Source organism: Macaca thibetana, chromosome 7 (genome assembly GCF_024542745.1).
Source record: "Macaca thibetana thibetana isolate TM-01 chromosome 7, ASM2454274v1, whole genome shotgun sequence".
In the NCBI taxonomy this organism is placed as follows: Eukaryota; Metazoa; Chordata; class Mammalia; order Primates; family Cercopithecidae; genus Macaca; species Macaca thibetana.
The window spans coordinates 36,869,628-36,895,793 of NC_065584.1; the positions used below are offsets into that span (position 1 = coordinate 36,869,628).

Here is a 26,166-nt window from a genome sequence, read left to right on the forward strand (position 1 = left end):
AAAAAAAAAAAAAAAAAAGTCACCAGTTACCTTGTCAATGAGTTTTTCTCTGGCCACTCCAAAAAGTAGCCCCTCCTAATGTTTCACATCCCCCCTTCCCTTTCTTTTCTTCTTTGCATTTACCCCTCTCTAATCTGATATTATGTGTTTAATTGCTTACTTTGTTTCCCCTATTAGAACATGAGCTTTATGAAGGGAAGAGATGAAGGGATTTTTGCAGGAAGGGATTTTTGTTTGCTTTGTTCACTATTTTATCTCTAGTGCCTTGAATGGTGTCTGACACGTGGTAGACACATGTATAAATATTTGCTGAATAAACGAATGAGTAGAATAAAAGACGAAGGACCCCAAATTAGCGCGGACCTTTTAGCAAGTCACTTATCCTCTCTACACTTCAGTTTCTTTGAATGTGAAATTGAGTTTTGCATTAAGACAGCTCCCAGTTTCCCTCCAGCTATGTGCAGACATCTGTGAGTTAACTTGAAAAGCTGGGACCTTGAAAAGGGTCTGAAGATTTGGGTTCAAGCCCCAGTAACATCACTTGCCTGAGTCTTAGTTTCCACACAAACAAATTGAAAGGGCTCCACCCAGCGACCGCGAAGGGTAGTCTAGCTCTTAAACTAGAAAAAGCGTAATTAAAAAAGGAAGGCGCCATACCTCTCAATACCACACGGCGGCGCAATGGTCCACCTTTGTCTCTAAGAGGGCAATGCTGTGCCAAGTCCTGTACGAAACAGCCCCCACTACCGTGCAATGTATTATTCAGACAACTGTGACGGTTGCTCATTCCTCAGATCTTATTGGTTTGTTCAAATAACAAAAATATTTAAATTGTTACTGTTTTAGATAAGAAGGCACAAATTTGAGCTCAGTCTTGCCAACGTGATTTAAAGACCAAGGTTTGCCGGGCGCAGTGGCTCACGCCTGTAATCCCAGCACTTTGGGAGGCCAAGGCGGGCAGATCACCTGAGGTCAAGAGTTCGAGACCAGCCTGGCCAACATGGTGAAACCCCATCTCTACTAAAAATAGAAAAATTAGCCGGGTGTGGTGGAGGGCGCCTGTAATCCCAGCTACTTGGGAGGCTGAGGCAGGAGAATCGCTCAAACCTGGGAGGCGGAGGTTGCAGTGAGCCGAGATGGTGCCATTGCACTCCAGCCTGGATGACAGTGTGAGCCTCCGTCTCAATACATACATACCTACATACATACATACCAAAACATTTGAAAAGCTAAAGAAGTCTAAATCCGTGTCAGGTGAGGGGTGCCACAGCCATGCTAACTTAGTCCACATATCTGTCTGCACATAACCAAGAATTTCTCTCCATGAGGTAGGAGGGGTAGGGAATAAAGAAACTGTTTGGATTCCAAGACCTTTTGTTTGCTTGGAAGAAGCTGTTAAAGCCTCTAGCAAATAGACGACTGTGAACCTAAGTAAGCCCTTAACAGGAGTCATTGTCATTGTTACTTATTAATAGTGTCATCCTCAGCTTCTGTTTTCCTTCCTCCACCATCTCTCCAACTAACAATAAAGGTTTTAGTTTGAATTTTGTATTTAAAAAGATAAAAATGATTTCGTAGTTCTTTATTACAATTACACAAATATCACATGGTTATTTTTGTTGTAGGAAAAATAAAGAAGTAAAATGAAGTTTGGAAACGTGTACAGTAATGATGTGGAAATCATAGTTGGGCCATCTGTCCCTGCCCCAATCTCTTGTTGAATTGTAATTCCCAATGCGGGAGGTGGGGCCTGGTGGGAGGCAATTGGATCATGGGGGCGGATTTTTCATGAATGGTTTAGCACCATCCCCTTGGTGCTGTCTTCAGGATAGTGAGTTCTCATGAGATCTGATTGTTTAAAAGTGTGTGGCACCTCCCCTGTCAACTCTCTCTTGTTCCTGCTTTCGCCATGTGACGTGCCTGCTCCTCATTGCCTTCTGCCAGGACTGGAAGCTTCCCAAGGCCTCCCTAAAATCAGATGCTGCTATGCTTCCTGTAAAACCTGTAGAATCGTGAGCCAATTAAACCTCTTTCCTTTATAAATTACCTTTTCTCAGGTATTTCTTTTTTTTTTTTTTCTTTTTGAGACAGAATCTTGGTCTGTTACCCAGGCTATTTCAGCTCACTGCAACCTCTGCCTCCCGGGTTCAAACGATTCTCCTGCCTCAGCTTCCCCAGTAGCTGGGACTACAGGCATGCACCACCTCACCTGACTAATTTTTGTATTTTTAGTAAAGATGGGGTTTCACCATGTTGGCCAGGCTGGTCTCGAACTCCTGAACTCATGTGATCCACCCGCCTTGGCCTCCCAAAGTGCCGGGATTATAGGCATGAGCCACCTATTATCTGGCCAGGTATTTCTTCATAGCAATGCAAGAACAGCCTGACACAGAAGGCACTAAAAATGACCCATGCTCCACCACTTAGCTCAGAAATAGCTGTTAAGATTTTTATATTATCCACCCAACACATTTGTAATTATATTTTATAAGGATTTTTTTACTACTCTTTCATTTATCATTATACTGTACACATTTCCACATCACTAAAATTTTTCATAATTATCAACAATAGCATACTGTTTTTTTAATAACCTGTTTAAAATTGACAAAAAGTGTATATATTTATAGCATACAACATGACGTTTTGACATATGTATAAACTGTGGCGTGGTGAAATCAAGCTAATTACCAGATGCTTTGCCTCACATACTTATCGTTTTTGTGGTGAGAACACTTAAAATCTACTGTCTTAGCAATTTCACAGTATAAAATATATTGTTATTAACTATATTCACCACGGTGTATAATAGATCTCTTGAACTTATTCCTTTTTTCTAACTGGTAACCATCATTTCCTCTCTTTTTCTATGGGTTCAACTTTTTTTTTTTTTTTTTGAGATGGAGTCTTGCTCTGTCGCCCAGGCTGGAGTGCAGTGGCGCAGTCTCGGCTCACTGCAAGCTCCGCCTCCTGGGTTCACGCCATTCTCCTGCCTCAGCCTCCCGAGCAACTGGGACTACAGGCACCTGCCACCACGCGCAGCTAATTTTTTTGTATTTTTAGTAGAGATGGGGTTTCACCGTGTTAGCCAGGATGGTCTCAATCTCCTGACCTCGTGATCCGCCCGCCCCGGCCTCCCAAAGTGCTAGGATTACAGGCGTGAGCCACTGCGCCTGGCAGAGTTCAACTTTTTTAGATTCCACAAGATCTATTCTATAAGAGAGTGAGAGTTCATGTGATATTTGTCCTTCTCTGTCTAACATACTATTCTAATTGAAAATCAGAATATTTTAATGGTAGAAAATACTAAATAGTACAGGACAAAGAAAAAAAATCACTCCTAATCTCATAATCTAGACTGGTGATAATTGCTGTTCACCTTTTGATATATTTCTTTCAATAATATTAATGCATATATATTTTTTCATAAGATTAGGAATATATTACATATATAGTTCTCTTAATTTTTCAAATTTATTTAAAAATTATTTGAAAATTACAACAGATTTCTTTTTTTTTCTACTTAACAAGATTATTTTCCCAGTCATTCCATGTTCTTCAAAAACATCAATGATAGGAATAATTTTCTCTTTCCTGAAATCTCTCTTCTTGTGATTAGAGCTGTTTGAGGTCCTGGACGGAAAGGCTTGGATGAAGTCCTTGCAGACTCAGCATGGTTGTAAGCAGTATAATTTCAGAGGGATGTCCCATGGGCTCACTCTGCAACCAGGCTGGATGAAGCAGAAATGATTTGACCTTCATGCCTTAATTAAAGGCTCTGATCACTGTTAAAATGCAACTTGCTCTCCAGAGATGCAACATTCTAAACAGCCCCCCATAGTTTATTGCTTTTCTGAACTGAGGTTTTCCTAGGAGATAGAAGAAAAGAGGAAAGATTTCTTACCTTTTTAGCGGTTCAAGCTGCATTAACTCATAATTCCTCAGAGAAGAATTAAATACTATCAATTGTAATAACATTTACAATTTATTAAGCACTTATTATTATGTATTAAGCACTGCCAGGAGGACCTTTTACTTCATCTAACCCTCACAGCAACCCCATTTTACACAATCTCATGTTACCAACAATGAAACAGAGGCTCCGAGAGGTGAAAGGCCTCCCACACTCGTGACAAGCTGATCAAGAATTCAAACCCAGGTCTGACTCCAAAGGTCTGTTCCATCAGCCCTGCCACACATCTGCCCAAACCATTTGCTTAAAATCATGTTTAATGCAAATAGAGTTTATGAATCAGAAACTAGGGCTTCTTTCCTGAAATGGTATAACATGAGAGGTGAAAGTGGTGGGCTGGCTTTTTTAGAAAAGGTCAAAGGGGCCAGGCACGGTGGCTCAAACCTGTAATCCCAGCATTTGAAGAGATGGAGGCAGGAGGATCCCTTGAGGCGAGGCCAAGAGTTTGAAGCCAGCCTGGGCAACACAGTGAGTCCTTATCTCTACCAAAAATTAACAAAATTAGCCAGGCGTGGTGGCATGAACCCGCAGACCCAGCTACTCAGGATGCTGAGGCAGGAGGACCCACTGAGTCCAGGAGTCTGAGGCTGCCATGTGATCAGCCAGCTATGATCGTGCCACTGCTCTCCAGCCCGGGTGACACAGTGAGACCTTGTTTCTCAAAAAAAACAAAAACAAAAAAAAAAAAACAAAAAAAACAAAGGTAAAAGTCTGCTTGAGGGATTTTTTTTTTTTTTTTTTTTTTTTTGGCATCAAAGTACTAATTTTAAATATTTCCCAAAAGAATCAAGGAAAGGGTGACATTCATTAACTAAGTCACAGTTTAGGCTCAAATAATAACAGTAACTACATGCTAGATTATGTGTTAAGCACATAACATATATAAGATAGGTACAATTATTCTTAATTTCCAGGTGAGGGATCTGGGGCACAGCAGGGTTAACTTGCCTAATGGTGTGCAGTAAGCATAGATTCAAATTCAGTCAGAAGCCAAGACCCCAAATTCTTCATTAGTCTGTGAAACCTGCCCTCCTTTCCTGCCTTCTTTCTTCCCTTCCCTCCTTTGCTTCCTTCCTTTTCTCCCCTCCCTGCTTCCTTCCTGTTTATCTCTTTTTTGTCCTTTCTTTCGTTCCCCTCCTGTCTTCCCTCCTTCCTTCACGCCTTCCTCTCCTCTTCTCTCCTATCTGTTCTTTTTTTTTTTGAGACAGGGTCTCGCTTTGTCACCCAGGCTGGAGTGCAGTGGAGCAATCTCGGCTCACCACAGCCTCAACATCTCTGCTCAAGCGATCCTCCCATCTCAGCCTCCCAAAAGCTAGGACCACAGGCACCACCATGCCTGGCTAATTTTTCTATTTTGTAGAGATGGGGTTTCACCATGTTGCCCAGGCTGATCTTGAACTCCTCAGCTCAAGTGCTCCACCCACCTCGGCCTCCCAGAGGCCTCTGTTCCTTTTTCCTTCCTTCCTTCTGTCTCTTTCCTTTAGGGAAAACCCTGGGTTCAATTTCCAATCAAGAGGCCTGGGTGTAATTAAAGAGTGTTTCTGGGGGGTAATAGGCAGGTGAAAGAAGGAAAAAAAATATGTTGACTATTTGTTGGGTGTGAGCAGAATGCTAAGAGCTTCTGCATGTCCTGTCTCATTTAATCCTATAAACATCCATTATAACCAGAGATTATTATTACACCTACTTAAAAATGAGAAAACTGAGGTTCAAACAGGTGTCTTGCCCAAAGTCACAGCGTTTTTAGAGGACAAAGCCAGGAGAAACTATGATCTATTGACTTAAGTCTAATGTCAACTTGCATCACTGATGGCTATTTTCTCCCTTCCTTATGCTATGCTTTTCAGCATGGTAGAGAAAATGTTTCTTTTTTGGGGTGACATCTGCCAACCCCCTCCTCAAAAACTTCCTCGTGGTAAAATCTTGGTAATTCCACCTCATTTTCAAAGTCTTTTACAATCTGCCCTTCTTTTATTTCAGCAATTTTATTTCCCCACCACTCCCTTTTCACATTCTCTCCTCTTCTCTGGCTGAAATTTCTATTATTGCTACCCACTACATTAATTTCTATTTCCACATCTTTTATTCTGTAGTAATCAAATTGTATATATCTTTCAATGTCCAACTTAAGCATCTCCTTATCCATTCTAGTCCTCAGAGAAGGCAATATTTGATCACCCCACAGTCCTACTGAAAACCTTTCAGTGATAATCTTTTACACGCTGAACAAAACCAAGGCTTCTTCGCCTCGGATTCAAGTCAGCCATCCAGTTGCAAATAAGTACTGAGACTCAATTATGTGCTAAGTACTCTCTAGGTGCTGGGAGAGCTGTGGAGAACCAGACAGACTGGTTCCTGCCCTTATGGTGAATGCACTAGACATTAAATAATTACAAATAATCAATTACATAATTACTAGTGTGAATCAAGTAATTACAGGGCCCTTTACAATCTGGTCTCAACCTATCTTTTCAGAGTTCTTTCTCATCCTTCTATTCCATCCAAACGGTCCCCCACTCCATACTTTCCTACCTCTGTTGCTGTGCCTATTCCCACCCTTCTTTCCTGAACACACTTTTCCCTGCTCCACCCCAGTCCCTTCCAGGACCAGTTCTGCTTCTGCTTCTTCCATGCAACCCTGCCAGACAAGTTTAGTCTGAAAGATCTACCCTCATTTGAATCCCTAGCACTTATCCATTCAACAAATACTAACTGAATGACTTGTTGAAATGTTTGATGAATTACTCTTTATGAGATTCTAAATATACGCTATGGTATTAAAGGTTTAAGTTGTGCAGGGAATTAGAGTTTTCCTATTGAGAAGGATCAATGATTTTTCTCCTCTCTTCCCCTCTTCCCAGGGAGTGGGAAGGAATCCATGAAACTAAATAATAGAACATACAAAATTATGGAGAAGTAAAATGACAACAAAGTTACCCAATTACGCATAATCCGACTACTTAGAGACCCACCACTGACATTTTTCTCTTTTTAGTACTTTTTTTCCCTGTTTCTGTTTTGCTGTGTGTCTACAGTTTGTAAAACTCTTTTTCCCTCCAGTTAAAAAAAAAAAAAATTTTTTTTTTTTTGAGACAGGGTCTTGCTTTGTCACCTAGATTGGAGTGCGGTATAGCAAACACTACAGCCTTGACCTCCTAGGCTCAAGCAATCTTCTTGCCTCAGCCTCTCAAATAGCTGGGACTACAGGTTCGCACCACCATGCCTGGCAAATTTTAAAATTTTTTGTAGAGATAGGGGTCTCACCATGTGGCTCAGGCTGGTCTCCTTCCTGGGCTCAAGTGATCCTCCTGCCTCAGCCTCCCAAACTGCTGAGATTTCAGGTGCAAGCCACCATACCCAGCCCCAAGTTAAAATTTTATCAAGACAATTATTTTATGGCCTTTAAAAAAGCACAAAATACCTCCGCCCCCACTCCCTTGCTCTCTTCCACTTGAGGGTGGAATGGTTTTGTCTAAAACAAAACTTAGAGAATTTACTCAGACTCATCCATATCTTTTCCAGTTCGTGGATTCTATGTATAAGAACCTGAGCATTGTTTTAGGGTCTTTACTTAAACAGAAATTCTTTCTCAAGACCTACTCTGGATGCTTTTTAGAACAAGCCTCATGTCTCTTCTTCAAGACCTTAAATGTGTGCTATATACAGTGTAGTCATATTGATGCGCAAACCACAGAATGTCCAAACTATGAGGACATATGATATCTTCCAGTTCACTCCCCTCACTTTAAGAGTACAGTGTTAGGACACCTGCCCAAAGTCATGTAGCTGCCTAGTTATCTTTCCAAATTGTCCCACTGTCTTTAGTTTGTGTAATAATAAACCCAAACTAAAATGCAACAAAAGCACTCACCCTTGCTAAATAAATAATGTCTATTCCTACCACTGAAGGGGAAAAGGTAACAAAGCTTGGTAGAGATTGGGCTAGATCTGCACTGGCTTATTTAGAAATTTCAGAGGACTAGGTGAGGTGGTCAAGGCCTGTAATCCTAGCACTTCAGGAGGCCGAGGCAGGTGGATGACTTGAGCCCAGAGTTCGAGAAGAGCCTGGGTGACACAGTGACATCTCTCTACAAAAAAATAAACAAAATTAGCCAAGCGTGGTGGCACATGCCTGTACTCCCAGCTACTCGGGAGGGTGAGGTGGGTGGATTGCTTGATCCTGGGATATTGAGGCTGCAATGAGCCAAGATTGCGCCACTGCACTCCAGCCTGGGCAACAAACTGAGACCCTGTCTAAAAAAAAGAAAGAAAGAAAGATCAGAGAACCTTTCTTACTGGAAGTCAACGTTGCCATGATAGGATTAAAGCAAGAAGAAACATTATGGGCCTCCTATCTCGTTCTTAATGTTCAAAATGCAGGGTATAGCAAAAGCATATAGGAAGAGGTCGTCCTGACTCATGAACTCAACATCACTTTCTACGTTTATTCTGCTTTGGTTCTTCTTAATCTGACCTCTGTAGACTTCACCACGATCCAAGGTGTAATTCCAACAGGCAAAAGAAGCCTAAGGATTGTCGAACAGTTGGGTCCCTTCAGACAGACAAAGCCCAATTCATGGCAGCGTTCCCAGCCCCAGGTTGAAGCCCAGTAAGGTGGTCTCTTGCCTTTCTGAATTCTGAAAAAAGAGTGGTATTGGAATCTCTTCTTACCAGAACCCAGGAGAGGGAGAGCTGTGGTGCAGTCTTCCTAAAGGGGAGAACCGTAGTTTTCAGAGTTCTTCTAATGAACATCTCAATGGGCCTAAAGGGCTTCAATAGCAGATGAAAGGTTTCGGGGTGAGAATGGGCGTGGGCGAAGCTGATCCCTTTAGGTTGGACTAAGGCAGAGCCAGATCCAAAAGGGAGAATCCAACTGTAAAATGATCTGGGGAAGAAAGAGCTCTTTTGGGGGTGCAGCCGGATGAAGAACACCAGTGCTGCTCAGTGCAGCCCCTACCCATCCATGGCAAACAAAGGCAGCGGCCTCCTTTCCAGCCTTTTAGTTTGAACGAAGGCTCAGTATTACCTTTTAGGATCCACCCTTCCCTCCTAACGCACCCAATGAGGCCAGCGCCTCTTCCTGCCGGGAGGAGCTGAACTCTCCCAGGAAACGGACAAGTGCCGCGGGCCAATGGTGGGAGCTGCGGCGGGCCAGTGGGCGGGAGGAGTGGGTCCACCTGGGTTTGAGAACCAGAGAGCCCACAAAGGGGGAGGGCACGATGCGACGGCGGCGCAGTGGGTAAGAGGAACCTGCGAGGCTGCCAGCTAGGCTACCCCAACTACGGCGGAGGAACCGGGGACTGGGCGGCCACAGCCAATGGGAAGGCGGCGGGCGCGGGGCGGGGCGGGCGTGGGGCGGGGCCCCCTTGGGTCCGCAGGGCTGGGGCGGGGCCAGGCCTGCGTCAGGTGGTCCCGGCGAGCTGGCGGTGCGGGGGGCGGGGCACGGCGCGGCGCGGCGCGGAGAGGAGAGCTGCGGCCGGCGGGCGGCGGCGGCGGCACCGGCTGCGCGAGCAGGTACCGGCGGCGGAGGTGACGAGGCCGCCCCCGGGGGGCGAGCGGGCAGGCGGGGACTTGGCCCGCTGCGCCCCTAGGCTGCGCGGAGCGCTCGCGCTCGGCGCTCTTCTAGTACCGCGGCAACAGCGCCGGCGAGCCAGCTCTCCCAGCCCCGCCAGCCCGGGCCCTACCTGCGGCCGCCGTCGTGGGGGGGGTTCCTCCCAGCTCTGCGGAGGCGCATGAACAATAGGCGGCGGCGGCTCCTGCGGGCAGCGGCGGCCCCGCACCCTATGGATCGGCCGCTCCATGGAGCCCTCCAGAGCGCTTCTCGGCTGCCTAGCGAGCGCCGCCGCTGCCGCCCCGCCGGGGGAGGATGGAGCCGGGGCCGGGGCCGAGGAGGAGGAGGAGGAGGAGGAGGAGGCGGCGGCGGGCCCCGGGGAGCTGGGCTGCGACGCGCCGCTGCCCTACTGGACGGCCGTGTTCGAGTACGAGGCGGCGGGCGAGGACGAGCTGACTCTGCGGCTGGGCGACGTGGTGGAGGTGCTGTCCAAGGACTCGCAGGTGTCCGGCGACGAGGGCTGGTGGACTGGGCAGCTGAACCAGCGGGTGGGCATCTTCCCCAGCAACTACGTGACCCCGCGCAGCGCCTTCTCCAGCCGCTGCCAGCCCGGCGGCGAGGACCCCAGCTGCTACCCGCCCATTCAGTGTAAGGCGAAGGCGGGGCCCGGGAGCCGGGCGGGGAAGGGGAATGATAGAGGCCTGGGGGGCGGTCGGGGAACGGGGGAGCCCTGCGCAAGGGCCAGGATGAAGGCGGGGGGATGGGGAGGAAGATTGACCTGGGTGTGGGTGGCGCGCGCTTGGGCTGCCCGGGCTTCGCTTGGTGCGCTGGATAAGCTCGAGACGCCGCAGGCCCTGCCCGCACTTCAGGCGCTTGAGCTTCTTCACCTTCATTTGGCCACCTCAGCAGTGGCTCCCAAATTCCTTATCCTGAAGTCCCAGCCTGAGAATTTGCCCGTTTCCCACTCCCTTCCTCTCTTACCGCGCCCACCCCCCCGCCCGCATTCCCAATCTGGAAGTATTTAGGGCAAGCTGGTGGTTAGTGTCCAAACCTTAGTCCCCAAATCAGGGACCTTGCCACCACCTCTTCTAACGCCTGTCCCCACCTCTTAAAAGCATTTGCTTTCAAAGAGATGGGGGTGTCTCCTTAGGGCTGGGCTGGCTCACAAGTCCCGGAAGCATGTGTGAACTCAAGCATGTGCCTGTAAAATGTCGGGTTGATTTCTTGGATCCTAATCCTTATATCTCAGAAGTTGTACCTTTAGGAGTCTCACTGATTAACGTGCTAAGAGGGATGTGTGTGTTGGGAGTGGGAGTGGGACAAGTGATGATTAGAGAGGAAAAAGTATGTCGTTGCCCCATGGGAGATCAGGATTGCAAGGTACAGTGGCTGAATCCCAGCCCTTTGACAGTGAGGCTGTTTGGGAAATACATTTTCTTCTTTCTTCTCACCCTAGATCCTTGCCTATATTTGGAACTGGTCAAATCTCACGGGGACCATGCTCAGGGGTCCCTCCCAGGGCCTTTCTCCCAGTGTCCTGGTTTCCGTCAATTTTCCAGGAGCCCCATATTTCATACCCTATAATGAAATCTTCTTTGTTTTTTCAAGGGAGTTAAATTGCCATCAGAATCCCTTAATCATATTAGTTTGTTTCAGAAAAAACACTTAAATATCTCTTTAGTGCAGTTTACACTATTTTGTATTTGAGAGTTTCCATAATCTCTTATTTGTTAAAAAGGTATTGTTAATATGTATTAATTACTGTTTATTCCTTATTTTGTATACTTTCATCTTAGTTGATTTTTTAAAACGTCATTAGCAAGGACCAACTTTAAATATTTAGTTTTAAAATTTCCTTTGTGACAGTTACGTTTCTGGCTCTGTAACTTATTTTTTACCCCCACATTGTGTTACTTTAATCTTGAGGGTTTTTTTTTTTTTTTTTTTTTTTTTTTTTGAGATAGAGTGTCTCTGTCTCCCAGGCTGGAGTGCAGTGGCGCAATCTCAGCTCACTGCAACCTCTGCCTCCCGGGTTCAAGCAATTCTCCTGCCTCAGTCTCCTGAGTAGCTGGGATTACAGGTGCCCGCACCATGCCTGGCTAATTTTTGCGTTTTTAGTAGAGATGAGGTTCACCATATTGGCCAAACTGGTCTCGAACTGCTCGAACTGCTGATCTCAAGTGATCCGCATGCCTCGGCCTCCCAAAGTGTTAGATTACAGGCGTGAGCCACCGTGTCTGGTCTATCTTGAGATGTTTTTTAAAAACTAGCACGTAATATCAAAGTCATAGCCTCTTCACTTGTTTTTCTGCTCTTCCTTTTCTGTTGGTGTTTTGACTATCAAATTGATGTTCAAATCTTTAGGTTCCCCCTCTCCCTCTCATTCAGTTTAAAACTTCATTTTTCTTCATTTTAATCTTTAAAATGCTTGGAGGTAGCAAATTACTTTAAATTGTTTCCAGATACTACATCTTTTTGGGACTAGTTTGGTAGGCTTAAGGCTAAGCATCCTGGCATAGTGTTTTGAAAGTGTTGAAAATGAACTTGGGCATATATTGGAAGAAATATGAATAGCCTGGCATGTTAGAAAACATAGTGTCATTTTAAACATAAGTCAGATTTTGATTCTGTGGGTGAAGTTTTGTGATTTTGTTTTCAGGGACAGGTAATGTCAGAGTAGAAGAGCTAGATGAGGTTCATGATCAGAAACTCAGTTTCTTTAATATCTTGTGCTCTGGCTGCTGGAGCAGTCAAGAGTCAGTATGACTTAGGCTGAAAAACTGTCCACAGAGCCAGGCATGACAGCAATGTGCTACTTCTTCATTAGGTGACCAGGACTTATCTTCATTATCATACAATTTACTGTGGATAGAGTAGATTCCTAAATCTGGAACCCAGATGTTGAGACAGTAGGAAGTAATTTGTTCTAATGGAAAGAATTGACTGGAAGAATATGGCATTTGTAAGACCTGGCACATTCTTTTATTTGGCCTCACTGGAAGTTCTGATCTTGACTGGAATTAATTTTTGATAATTCAGAAAATTTAGTTTCAGTCAAAAACTAATCATTGAGTACCTAGTGAATGATAGATACTGTACATTGTGTTAAGTACCAGGACATAAAGAAGTGATAAGATCAGAAAGTGCTTTTAAGTTACATGAGGGAGATTAACGATGTAAATATAAAACTTCAGTGCAGTGTCTTGGTAAAGATGCAGTGCCTTGGTTCATCAGAGGGTGAACATGGGCTGTTACTGACAGGTGCATCTCTCATCTGTGTGCTCTACCAGATCAGTTCGTGTCACTTGGAAAGTGAAGACAATTGACAAACCTTGTCTCCAAAGACTTGGAATGAAATTGAGCCACTGACACCTCATCACCAGAGTTACCCTTTTGAACTTCCCCTCTAAGGATGTGTTGTGACGTTGCGTTCTGGACCATGAATAGAAGATGTTAAGTCAAGCAATAGTGTTTAGTTTTAGTTTCATATTATTGTTTCTTAAGTGAAAATTTAGCTTCAAACTTTATTTAAAAGCTTTTTTTGTTTTTTTAATTTTTAGAGTCAGGGTTTCACTCTCTCGCCTAGGCTGAAGTGCAGTGGCGAAATCATAGCTCACTGCAACCTTGAACTCCTGGGCTCGAGGGATCCTCCCACCCCAGCCTCCTAAAGAAGCTGGGACCAGAGGCGCATGCCACCATACCCAGCCAATTATTTTTATTTACGTTTTAATAGAGATGAGCTTTTGCTTTGTTGCCCAGGCTAGTTTCGAACTCTTGACTTCAATCATTCCTCCCACCTCAGCCTTCCAAAGTGTTAGGATTACAGGTGTAAGCCACTGTATCTGGCCTCAAACTTTATTCAAAACAGAAGGGGAAAATTACTAAATATCATGACAAAGAAAACACATAAAAATGTTAGTATAAGTCATTTTACATTCTTATAGTGCTTTAATCCTCTCCATTGTAGGTACTTGTTAGCGTTTAGCTGCCTATGGATGACAAATATAAATAACCCAGGACCTCACCCATCTTCTTTATTTTAGTGAAAGATGAAAAGTGTACAGTTCCAAACTCACTATCTTGGGAGGTGCAGTCCTCCCAAGAGAAATATGAAAGTTTCTCTTACAAGAGAGTTGTTTCAGTTTTCAAACAGGGCATACATTAAGGTTATTAGTTTATACTTTTTATTATCTACATCCACTAGAAATAGAAGGACATACTTTCAGATGTACCTAAGATTTTTAAGTGAGTGAAGTATATACCATTCACTTACTCAAAACCCACCAAAATATGCCTAAACATTCAGTTTCCAAGCATATGATTGAGAGGGAATAACATCTTGACTTTAAAAATGGAAGAACTAAGGATTTATTCCTGATATTCTTGGAAATATCCTTCTACAGAAACTGAAAAATGTACTGAATGCAGCTTGACCTGATTCTTACTTAAAACCAGGTCTTGACTGGAGCAGGGAAGGGAAGGAGAGCCCCACATACTCTGCTGCACCTGGAGGTGTAGTTCCTTCGTTCCTATCCAACGGGACTGAGCAGGGAAGGAAAAAGATGGTCCTTCCTCCCCTCGTTCTTCCTGGGTTCTGTCTTTTATCAGTTTGAAAGCTGTGTTCTGTACTTTTCTTGGAGTCAGGTCATAATATTTTTTTAACTAAATAACAAGAACCTGGGATTTTTATGTTCTACCCAAAGAGAGGTTATTGCTTTCCCTTCCCTGCAGAGGTTTTTAGAGGAGCTGTCCTTTCAGCACCCTAGTACTGAATCATATCTTTTAAACCTCCTTGCATTTATTTTTTCAATCCCTCCTGCGTTTAAATAAATATTTAACACCTACTGTGTGTTTACAACTGTGCTTAAGACTGGAGGAAAAAAGGGAGGGTACAAGAGAAAGTACAATAGTTAAAATTCCTTAAGGAGAATTCAGATACTCAGTTGAGGAAATAAGAAAACAGATACAAATTTGTTAAATAATCGCACATCTTTTCATATGTGTAAAAGCTGCTAGAAAAACATGAATGTTCCTTCACTTCATGACCAGGAAGACTAACATGTATTTCTTCAAGAGGGTTTCTAATCTTTCTTTATAACATAGGCATATTTTCCTCATTCATAGAGATGACATCAGGCACAAATTAGTAATCAGTCAAGATTCATTTTGGGGCTCAGAAATGCTCAAGCTATTTTAAGCAAGAAAGAGATTTAGCACAGGAAATTCGGTGCTTGCAGAATTGTTGGAAGGGCTGAGAGAAGAGGCTCTCAGCTGGACCTGTGTGAACAACTCCCAGAACATAGCAGAACTGGCCCACCAGGTCAGCTGCTACCTCTCTAATTGGGAACATACAGAATCAGGAGCTGCCATTGAAGCTGTTGGCTTCAAAAACACCCTGTTGTGTCTGCAGCCCAGAGATTTGGCAACAACTTGGCTACGAAACATTCCTCTCCACATCTACAGACTTAGTGATTGGACACCAACATGCTGTTGCAAAAAATCCCCGCAGCAAGATGGTCTTCATCTCACTTCTGTCTTTCAAATCTTGTGCATCTAATTGGCAGAACTTAATTTGCATTCAGAACTTTAGCTGTAAAGGAGTCTGGGAAATGTAGTTTTTAGCTTCCTAGCCTCTGTAGTATTGAAATTTATGCTAGAAGGATTTTGGAATGGATACCGATTGCTAGTCTACAATATTCTTCCATGACATTCATTCTTCAGGAAGACTGCTGGATAAGGTGATAACCTCTTTAAACAGTTGGAATTTTGGGGTCAGGATGGGCCATACTTTTTGTATATCTAAAGACTATCCACCTAACTTATCCACCTAAGAGTTTCCTTTGTGCACACTGCCAGTTGCATTACAAAATACAAATGAATATTAGCTCCAGATGGGATAGAGGTGCTATAATTAAGCAAGAACAGATTTTTTAGCACCACCAGCATCTGAGTGGAGAATGGAGGCGTTACAGGGCTGGCTGAGTAAGGAAGGGAGTAGTCAGCAGTGGCAGTTCCTCTTTTGGTCTTGCCAAAAGTTCAGAAATGTATCTTTGTTTTCTTAGGTTTTTTTTAGTAAAGGGTGACTATTTTCTGTATTTGTTTCAGAAGGTCCAGTTCCAGTTTAGTTTTTTTTTTTTTTTAGATCTGAATTTGGTTTATTTCCTATTGAGATAGTGTGTTAGTCCATTCTTGCATTGCTTTGAAGGAATACCTGAGGCTGGGTAATTTATACAGAAAAAAAGTTTTATTGGCTCACGGTTCTGCAACCTGTATGGGAAGCATGGCACCAGCATCTGCTTGGCTCTGGTGAGGCCTCAGGGAGCTTTTTTTCATGGTGGAAGGTGAAGTGGGAGCAGGCATGTCACATGGTGGGAGCCAGGAGCAAGAGAGAAAAACCGGGGAGGTGCCACACTCTTTTAAACAACCAGATCTTGTGTGAATTCGAGCAAAAACTCACTCATTACTATGCCAAGCCATTCATGGGGGATCAGCCCTCATGACCCAAATATTCCCACCAGGCCCCACCACCAGCACTGGGGATTCCATTTCAACATGAAAATCAGAGGGGGCAAATATCCAAACCATATCAAGTAGATTTTTTTTTTCCATTTTATTTCAAGGATCTGTTGGTCACCTACAAAATGTTTGGCATGGTAAGTGCAGTGGTGAATAGAGCAGGCAGAATCCCTGCCCTCGTGGGTCTCATAATCTGGCCTGGACAATGGGCATTGAACAAGTAATTAAGTAATTATAACTTTGATGCCTCTTGTGGAATGGAAACTGCCATGGAAGTTTGATAGGGGCCTGACTTCATTTGGTCTTGGGGATGGAGAAATTCCACTATGAAACTGATATTTAAGACCTGAGGTATGAGTATGAATCAGCCAGGTAAAGACAAAAGAAAAGAGAAGATACAGAACAGGGTTTCATGCAAGAAACAAAACATACTTTGCTCATATAGCACTTAGCACCATATGTAGCTCGATTTATAATCACTGGCAGCTATTATTATCTACCCATGAAAGCCTTTCCACACACAATGAAATATATAATCAAGTACCTTAGGTTCAAACTCTGGATTTGGGAAGGAGAATGATTGGTTGGGATACTGGGTGGGATACTGGGACCATCAGGGCTTGAACTGAGGCACAGATGACTGCTGGAATAAGATATCTCTTATGAGGCTCCTTTCCCATGTTTCAGTCACCAGGTCCAGGTAGAACCCAAGTTCTGAAAGTCTCTCGAATTGACTGCGTACTCCCCATATTCCCTGCTGCTGAGGTTAGACCTCAGAGCTGCAAGGCCTCCTTAGAGGGTCCTTTTGCTGTTGGGTCTCTGTCTTCCAGGTTAGTTTCCAGCGGCTGCCAGAGTTGGTTTCCTTTCTAAATTACAGGTCTAACAACATTCCTTTTCTGAAAGATACATGACTCCTCTTGTTTACAATGTGAAGTTCAAGCCCCTCAGAATGGCTTTAAAGACATTTCCTGGCCTGGTTACCCTCAACAAGGCTTTGAGCCCTGTCTCCAGTCCTGATGCACATGACCCGGGCACAGCAGACTCCCTGGAGATCCTAATATACCGTATACTTCCTACTCCATGTTCTTGGCTCCTGTCCTTCCCTCTGCCTGATTGTCCTTCCCTACCCTGATTTCCTTCATTGCCTGAGATCTCTCCCACTCACTCTTTAGGGCCCATTTCAAATGTTGCCTTCCCTGAGAATCCTTTCCCCACTCACCTCAGTGCTGTGTGCTGCTGTGGAAGCTAGTGATTTTCCTAAGCCTCTAATCATACTTCTGCAGGAGCTCTTCTCATTCTATGGTTTGGTTGTTGGGTGTCTGCCTTGGCACTGATTTGGGTGCTTCTCACCACTGAGCACACAGTAAAGCTGAGTAAGTCTCAAAGAAAGGATCTCGGCCAGGTGCAGTGGTTCATGCCTGTAATCCCAGCAATTTGGGAGGCCGAGGCGGGAGGATTGCATTCGAGACCAGCCTGGGCAACATGGCAAAACCCCATCTCTATATTTAAATGTATTTTAAAGGAAGAAAGAACGGAAAAAAGGACCTCCCCCATATTCCCTTTAGTTACAATAGTTGATTTTGGTACAGGATTCTGCATGATTTTCCAGGTGGGATTTTTTTGATGAATATTTATAGAATGCCTACCGTGTGCTGACTGTCACTAAGGAAAATGCAAAGGAAAATAGATTAATTGCAGCTCCTGCCCTTATGGAATTTGCTTTATAATGGGGTGACAGAAAGGCCCAGTAAACAGACAACTTGCCGTGTTTACCCATCCAGGTAAATGAAAGGTTAAATACGATGTTTTCAAGATGTTTTTGACTTGCTTCTTTTTTTCTTCCCTTTCTCAGTGTTAGAAATTGATTTTGCGGAGCTAACCTTGGAAGAGATTATTGGCATCGGGGGCTTTGGCAAGGTCTATCGTGCTTTCTGGATAGGGGATGAGGTTGCTGTGAAAGCAGCTCGCCATGACCCCGATGAGGACATCAGCCAGACTATAGAGAATGTTCGCCAAGAGGCCAAACTCTTCACCATGCTGAAGCACCCCAACATCATTGCCCTAAGAGGGGTATGTCTGAAGGAGCCCAACCTCTGCTTGGTCATGGAGTTTGCTCGTGGAGGACCTTTGAATAGAGTGTTATCTGGGAAAAGGATTCCCCCAGACATCCTGGTGAACTGGGCTGTGCAGATTGCCAGAGGGATGAACTACTTACATGATGAGGCAATTGTCCCCATCATCCACCGTGACCTTAAGTCCAGCAACAGTGAGTATGAAGAGATGGGGCTGGAGGGGCTCAGAGCAGTTGCAGATGCACTCCATGATGTCAGTAGGAGTGACCTCCTAATGGAACCTTAGAGGACAGTGAAACTCCTTGCTTAAACACATTCCATCCTTGAATGGAGATGTAGGAGGTGAGATGAGTGCCGAGAAAGATTGGTTTAGAAAGAGAGGAAAGAGGCACCTGAGGAGTTTGGGATAATTTTGAGCTTTTTTTTTTTAGCAGTCAAGAGTGGCCTTGCCTACTATTTTTCCACATATCAGAATGTGTAATTCTGACATTGCTGTGCACAAAACTTGTGGGAAGTGTGAATATTATCACTAAAGGGGTTTTCCTTTTTGTGGAACAAGAGGTAGAGCAAGCCTTTATTATCTGTTGGAATGTTTACCTAAACACCTCAACTCGAGGTACCCATCCCAGAAGGGACTATAAGAAGAGAATCCTATTGTTTAAACTGAGCTGATTCAGGTGGCAATGTCCATCTGGAAAGCATGACTTGCTGGTACCATTACCGACCTCCTGGTGGCCCAAGGGTGGTATTAATTAAATGCCATGATAACCTAGTATTTAATAGCAGGGAACTGAGAAGCAACTGTTTATTAAACATCCAGAATCCATAAACTGGATTTAAAGCAAGTGTTAAATATTAAATGGTGAGTTGGTAGAAGCTCCAGTCCTTCACATTGGCTGACTCAGCAGGGTTAGGAATACACTGCTTTTCTGTGGTAGTTTGTGCTCTCTCTCGCCTAAACTGGGTGGCAAAGAGGACACAATTGCATAATGGTATGTACTTAAAATCACTTGGAGCATCCTGTCCCAAAGAGGAGGGCATTTGAGTGGAAGGACTTTGGGGGTAGCATGGGCCCACAGGGACTTCACTCTCTCTGTATCCTTCAGCTTTGAGCCTAGAAATCCTTCAGACTTTGTTTTGTTCCAGGCTGTTCCAGATGTGGTTTATTTTTCTGTTGATGCTGTTGTGAATCTGTGTACTTTAAAAACTACATTTTAAGGCCGGGCGCGGTGGCTCACGCCTGTAAACCCGGCACTTTGGGAGGCCGAGGCGGGCAGATCACGAGGTCAGGAGATCGAGACCATCCTGGCTAACATGGTGAAACCCCATCTCCACTAAAAATACAAAAAATTAGCCAGGCGTGGTGGCGGGCACCTGTAGTCCTAGCTACTTGGGAGGCTGAGGCAGGAGAATGACGTGAACCCAGGAGGCGGAGCCTGCAGTGAGCCAAGATTGCACCACTGCACTCCAGCCTGGATGACAGAGTGAGACTGTCTCAAAAAAACAAAACAAAACAAAACAAAAACAAAAACAAAAAAACACTACATTTTGAAATTATGTAAGTAGTGGCGGGGCGCAGTGGCTCACATCTGTAATCCCAGCACTTTGGGAAGCTGAGGCAAGAGGATTGCTTGAGCCCAGGAATTTGAGACCAGCCTGGGCAACATAGTGAGACCTCAGCTCTTAAAAAAAAATTATGTAAGTAGTAAGTGTCTGTTGTAGAAAATTAGAAAGTGCAGCTAAAAAGAAGAGGAAGTTAACCTATAATGTTTCCCTTCTGAGAGAAGAACTATTACATTTGGCATATCCTTCCCGACATTTTTAAAGCGTATCTGGTTTATATATATGCAAATATACATTTATCTTTTCTACCTGTATTCTTTCCCCCCTTAATAATAGAAAAATTCCTTCTTGTAAGGATATGGAACATTAGATATGTGTTTAGATATGATGCATGTGAAGTATTTAAGTTACATAAAAATCAGATTCTCTTTTTCCCTTTGCCATTTTCCTGTCTCTTTATCATATGATGATTTTCATCTCCCCCCGCCCCCTGACTCAAATTCTCTTCTTTAAATAAATTAAAACTTTTGATGACCTCTTTTCAAAGTAATTTCTACCTAGAGATTGCTTTAAGTGATGGGGTAAAAAGCAGATGTATTGCTGGAAAATGTGAAAATGTGATGGAGAAGCTGAATTTTGTTTATTTTACTTTTTCTAATATTTTTATCATGTTGAGAGAACTAGGCAAAGTACTGTAATGTTACATAATTGCGCCCATTTAGAAAGTTGGGCTAGGATAACAAAGTTGTAAAAGTTAATAGTTTACTTGATGAAATTTTGAATTTGAGTGTAATTTTAAGCTCTGCGTACACGTTTTTGCCTCTTAAGAGATTTGTATTTAGGAATGGAGGCTCTTATGCAGGAAAAGTTACCCTGTTAAGGTTCTGCTGTTTGTAGGAGAGGGCAAGAGACCTGAGTGTCATTCTGTTATTCAGGAGACAAAACTCTGGTCCTTTCTTTTTCCTTACGTGGGTTTTAGGATTGCCACGGGGGAGCCATCAGGATTGCAGGAGTTGTATAATACTTAAACATTTGGCAGTATTTTAAAGGACCTTCTCAATATAGTTGATGCCCAGTAATGTTTCTGGTCCACTGGACTGCATGGTTGGTGCTGATGTTGATGTCAGTTGTAAATCTTACATGTGTGTTGGGGTAGCACTTTGACATTTGTCTGTGGGTGGATGTTTGCCAAGGATTGTGTACATCTAATATGAGCCTTGATGATACCACCGTTCTTATTCCATTGCAATGTGTGCATGACTTGAAAATGATTGTATTTTATTTTTATTTTATTTATTTATTTATTTTAGAGACAGGGTCTCACTCTGTCGCCCAGGCTGGAGTGCAGTGGTGCGATCTCGGCTTTGCTGCAACCTCCGCCTCCCGGGTTCAAGTAATTCCCCTGCCTCAGCCTCCTGAGTAGCTGGGATTACAGGCGCCCGCCACCCCAACCAGCTAATTTTTGTATTTTTAGTAGAGACAGGGTTTTGCCATGTTGGTCAGGCTGGTCTGGAACTCCTGACCTCAGGTGATCCGCCTGCCTCAGTCTCCCAAAATTCTGGGATTACAGGCGTGAGCCACTGTGCCCAGCCTTTTTTTTTTTTTTTTTTTTTTTATTATTTTTTAAATAGAGACAGGAGTCTTCCTCTGTGGCCCAGGCTGAAAATTATCTTAGAAGTGCTATGCCACTTCTTTGCCCATTGCCTCCAGCTCGGGAGCCATAACTTCTTTGTATTTCGTAGACTTGGGAACACTGGCTTGTTTTCCTTGCTTTGTTAAGGGTTCTGGAGAATTGGATTTTGGTCATTGTCATGGGAGGGCAAAATACTAGGAATTATATGTGTTAGTTGACTTTGACCATTAGAGAAAAGAGTATGTATACACGGGAGCTGTCTTTGTGGGAAAGAGAAAGCAGTTGATGACAAACGCCTAGCTGTTAGAAAGGTTCAGTAAAAAGTGACTTATTAAAATGTTTTATTATCCTGGTCATCTGCTTTAAAAAGTCATTTGCCATTTTTTGGCAGTGAAACATGTATGGCATATAGTATCCTATGTTGATAAAGAATCTGCATTGAGTTTAGATTGACCGTACGTAACCTGAAAAGCCAAACAGAATAACAGTGGCTGAACAAGGTCTACATTTACTTGTCTTTGAAAAGAAGTCTGGAGGATTTTAGGGCAGCTCCGTATTGTCGTCTGGGACCCAGGCTCCTATTTTTTACTCCCTCATCCCAGTACTTGGCTTCCATCCTCATTGTCACCCTGTAGTCCAGATGGCTGCTGGAGTGCCAGTTATGAGGTCCAGGTCACAGGCCTGAAGGAGGAGAGGAAGCAGAAGTACAGAAAAGGTGCCCCATGTGGCTGAGTTGGCTCCTATTAATTTCCCAGAAGTCCAGCGTGCCGTATGTGCTTGCGTTAATTGGCCTGACTGTGGTCGCCTGGCCATCGCTAACTGCAGAGGAGACCAGGGAGATGGAGGCTTTTATGCTGGGTGTCATTGAGCCCAGCTGAGAATCAGGGTCCGTTACCAAGGAAGAGCATTGCCACTGAGGAATTGGCAGCTAGCAGTCTTACCATGGAATCTTAATGCAGGACACGTATTGGTATGAACTATTACCTCAGATGGCTAGCATCACACAGCCAAACAAGTTTAGCCAGGCCCTGGGACGTGTGGCTCAGACCCCTGGCTTAACTACTGGTTTGTACTACTTTACCACATTACATCATTAACTTAAGCATCACACCCTAAAACTACTTGTAAAAAGCCTCTGGCTATAAAAATGGATTTATGTGTCTCTGCTCCATCAAACTGGGGAAAAACAGTTATGTGATTGTTAGCAAACACTTGTTGAAAGATGGTCTTAAATTGAAAGGTTGTCCTTTTGGGGGCAGGTAGATGGACTTCAGGATTTTGTATAGTAAATGGCTTGGCATAATGGCATTTGGTGGAAGAGTAGTTTAATAGTGGCCATTAAAAGTTAAAGTTAAAGTGGCCAGGCGTGGTGGCTCATGCCTGTAATCCCAGCACTTTGGGAGGTTGAGGGAGGAGGATCACCCGAGGTCAGGAGTTCAAGACCAGACTGGCCAACATGGTGAAACCCATCTCTACTAAAATACAAAAATTAGCCGGGTGTGGTGGTGGGCACCTGTAATCCCAGCTATTGGGAGACTGAGGCAGAATCACTTGAACCCAGGAGGCGGAGGTTGCAGTGAGCCGAGATTGCACCACTGCACTCCAGTCTGGGTGACAGAGCCAGACTCTGTCTCAAAAAAAAAAAAAAGAAAAAAAGAAAAAAGTTAAATAAGTAAAAATATGAATATTCAAGTAATATGAAAAAGCTTTGCAAACTAAAAACGTTGAAGGTAGTTTCATTATTTTTCTATTCATATTAAATAATTTCTTTCCTTCTCTTAGAAAATATAGAAAAGGGCTGGGCACAGTGGCTTAAGCCTGTAATCCCAGCACTTTGGGAGGCCGAGGTGGGCGGATCTCTTGAGCCTAGGAGTTTGAGACCAGCCTAGGCAACATAGTGAAATCCCATCTCTGCAAAAAATACAATAAAATCTAGGTGGGTGTGGTGGTGCATGCCTGTGGACCCAACTACTTGGGAGGCTGAGGTGGGAGGATCGCTTAAGCCCGGAAAGTTGAGGCTGCAGTGAGCAGTGATTGTAACATTGCACTCCAACCTGGGCAACAGAGTGAGACTCTGTCTCAAAATAAATAAATAAATAAAAGAAAAAGAGAGGCCGGGTGTGGTGGCTCACGCCTGTAATCCCAGCATTTTGGGAGGCTGAGGTGGGTGGATCATGAGGTCAGGAGTTCGAGACCAGCCTGGCCAACATCGTGAAACCCCATCTCTACTAAAAACAAAAAAATTAGCTGAACATGGTGGCATGCGCCTATAGTCCCAGCTACTCGGGAAGCTAGGCAGGAGAATCGCTTGAACCCAGGACATGGAGGTTGTGGGAGCCAAGATCGAGCCACTGCACTCCAGCCTGGGCAACAGAGCGAGACCCCATTTCAAAAAAAAAAAAAAAAAAAGAAGAAGAAGAGGCCGGTCACAGTGGCTCACTCTTGTAATCCCAGCACTTTGGGAGGCCGAGACAGGTGGATCATGAGGTCAGGAGATCCTGGCTAACACAGTGAAACCCCATCTCTACTAAAAATATAAAAAATTAGCCAGGCCTGGTGGCACATGCCTGTAGTCCCAGCTACTGGGGAGGCTGAAACAGGAGAATCGTTTGAGCCCAGGAGGCAGAAGCTGCAGTGAGCTGAGATCACGCCACTGCACTCCAGCCTGGGTGACAGAGTGAGACATCTCAGAAAAAAAGAGAAGAAAAGGAAAACAGAAAAACAGGTAGAAACACTGTGTGTTTTTCCAGTTTTTTTGTGCATTTTTGCGTGTTTATTTTTACCCCTAGATAATATCCTAACAAAAATATTGCTTGTAGCATGCGTTTCTCTTCCCCCTGTCAGGGTATTGTCAGCCTGTGGCCCTAATCACTACGCTATTGCCTGCACACTCCTGTTGGACAGCTGGGGTATTTCATTGTTGTTCTGTGTGGCCTAGTGCTTTAGTTTCATATAATTGAGAATAATGTCATTCTGCTCACAAGGCCACAGCATCCACATTGCATTAATGTTTGATTTATCCCCTGCCTGTACCTTTTTTGAGTTTCAACCAACTCATTCTTAACTTTATAGCTGAAAGAGCAGAGGTTAGTGGTGAACTGTATTTGGGTTGGGACTAGGCACACCTGCCTTCCTCTTTTCAGATGTCAGCTTAAATGCTTATGAGATCTTTGCTGCCTTTTCTTCTTCTAGAGGCACTTTCTTCTTTAGCCAAGCTGGTCTCCCCTTTCGCCCTTGCTGGCAGGGGTGCCCTCGCCTCGTCTCTCTGCCTATCCAACGTCTCTGCAGTTTTCTGTGCTCAGCTCAAACCTGACTGCTTCTGGTAGCCCATCACATATACTTGCTATAGTCAGTGCTGAGTCATCATTTGATAAATGTGTATTACCTGGTAATTCGTAGAAGAATTCATGACAAAAGACTAGAACCCCTGGTCTAATGGCTGGGAGTTCACCTGCCACCCAGCCAGGGTGAGTCAGTCTAAAGCGCTGGTAGGCATTCACAGGCCATAACAAAACAAAACACCGTGCTGGCCTGCAGGCCAACCTGCCGAGTTATACAACCTGGCCTCTTTTTGTTGGCTAAGATTTCAGGAGCATCCCTTACATCTCCAAATAGGTTTTGTGTCTTTAGCTCCCATCATAGTTCCAGGTGCATAGTAGGGTCCTCAATAAATGTACAGATAAAAGGAATGAATGAATGAATGAATGAATAAAATATCACATGAACTGGTTTACTTATGGGATCCCAAAGTGTAAACATTCCCTTTCTCTTATCTGTGGATGTCGTTCAGACCTCACTTGTGTGGAATTATTTATTTATTTATTTTATTTTTTATTTAGTAGAGATGGTCTCGCCATGTTGCCCAGCCTGGTCTTGAACTCCTGGGCTCAAGCAATCCACCTGCCTTGGTCTCTCAAAATGTTGGGATTACAGGTGTGAGCCACCAGCCCCGGCCACATGGAATTTGCTTTTCATCCTCATTAGAATCCCCTGGCCCTTGATCCATCCTAATTGTCTGAGCCCAACCACCTGTTTTGGATGCTGGAGTGTGGTGGTGTGACAGTGCATTCGTTATTCATCCCAAACGCCTCTGTCTCCTCCCCTCTTCACACTTTTCCTGATCACCAGCCCCGGCTAACTCACCGGCCCATGTCTCCACTGTAGCCAGTTGCCGGCTGCTAGGAGCTGCTGGAGCAGACCACTGCCCGGTGCTGTCGGGTCCACTCCCAGTCTTTCTGTCCAGCCTCAGTACTCCCTTTGTTCCCAACTTGGGGACTGCCTGTCATGCTCCTCATAGTGCCCGTTCCAATTTTGTTGAGTTGTTGGATTGGCTGCTCCTCTTGTAACTGGAGGTCCATGTAGCATCTCCCCCTCCCAGTTCTGTTCACTTGACCTTGTTCTCATCTCCAGCCTTCTCTTGGAGTTCACAAGGTCAGGAAGCTGAAGACATACTTTCACCAGTGTGAGGATGACAGAGCTTTTGTCTTCCCCTTGGCCTCGGCTCAGCAGGCTCTAACATTCTAAGCCCTGGAGTATACCTGGACCACACACTGGCCAAAGCTCCTGACTGCTTTTCCTGTGTAGGATTTCTCATGGCTGGTGAGTTTGCTGGCTGCCAGATGTGTGGCACCCTGTGACCCGCTGGATCCCAGTCTCTAGTGTCCTTGTCCTGCACGCGTGGAAGAGCCCATTCTGCCTGATGGAGGAAGCAGCTAAGGCTTAGGCACCCTGGCCAGGGATGATGTGGCATTAGACTTGCCTCTAAAAAGGATGAGGAGTGGCCGTAAAAGCAGTTTTTCCTACAGGAGAATGAAATAGGCAATAAAGCATTCCCAGAGTGGACCTGGAAAGCAGTGAA

The 26,166-nt window shown here is 44.4% G+C and overlaps 1 protein-coding gene across 4 annotated transcripts in view; it reads left to right on the forward strand.

The window, feature by feature from the left end:
• Window positions 1-9,772: 9,772 nt before the first annotated feature.
• MAP3K9 (mitogen-activated protein kinase kinase kinase 9) overlaps window positions 9,773-26,166 on the forward strand; it is an 88,502-nt gene continuing 72,108 nt past the window's right edge. For all 4 annotated transcript variants that reach the window (XM_050797333.1, XM_050797330.1, XM_050797331.1 and 1 more), the window contains exons 1-2: window positions 9,773-10,172; window positions 17,893-18,306. In XM_050797333.1, coding sequence (XP_050653290.1) covers window positions 9,773-10,172; window positions 17,893-18,306 — 814 coding nt within the window. The remainder of the gene's footprint in view (window positions 10,173-17,892; window positions 18,307-26,166) is intronic.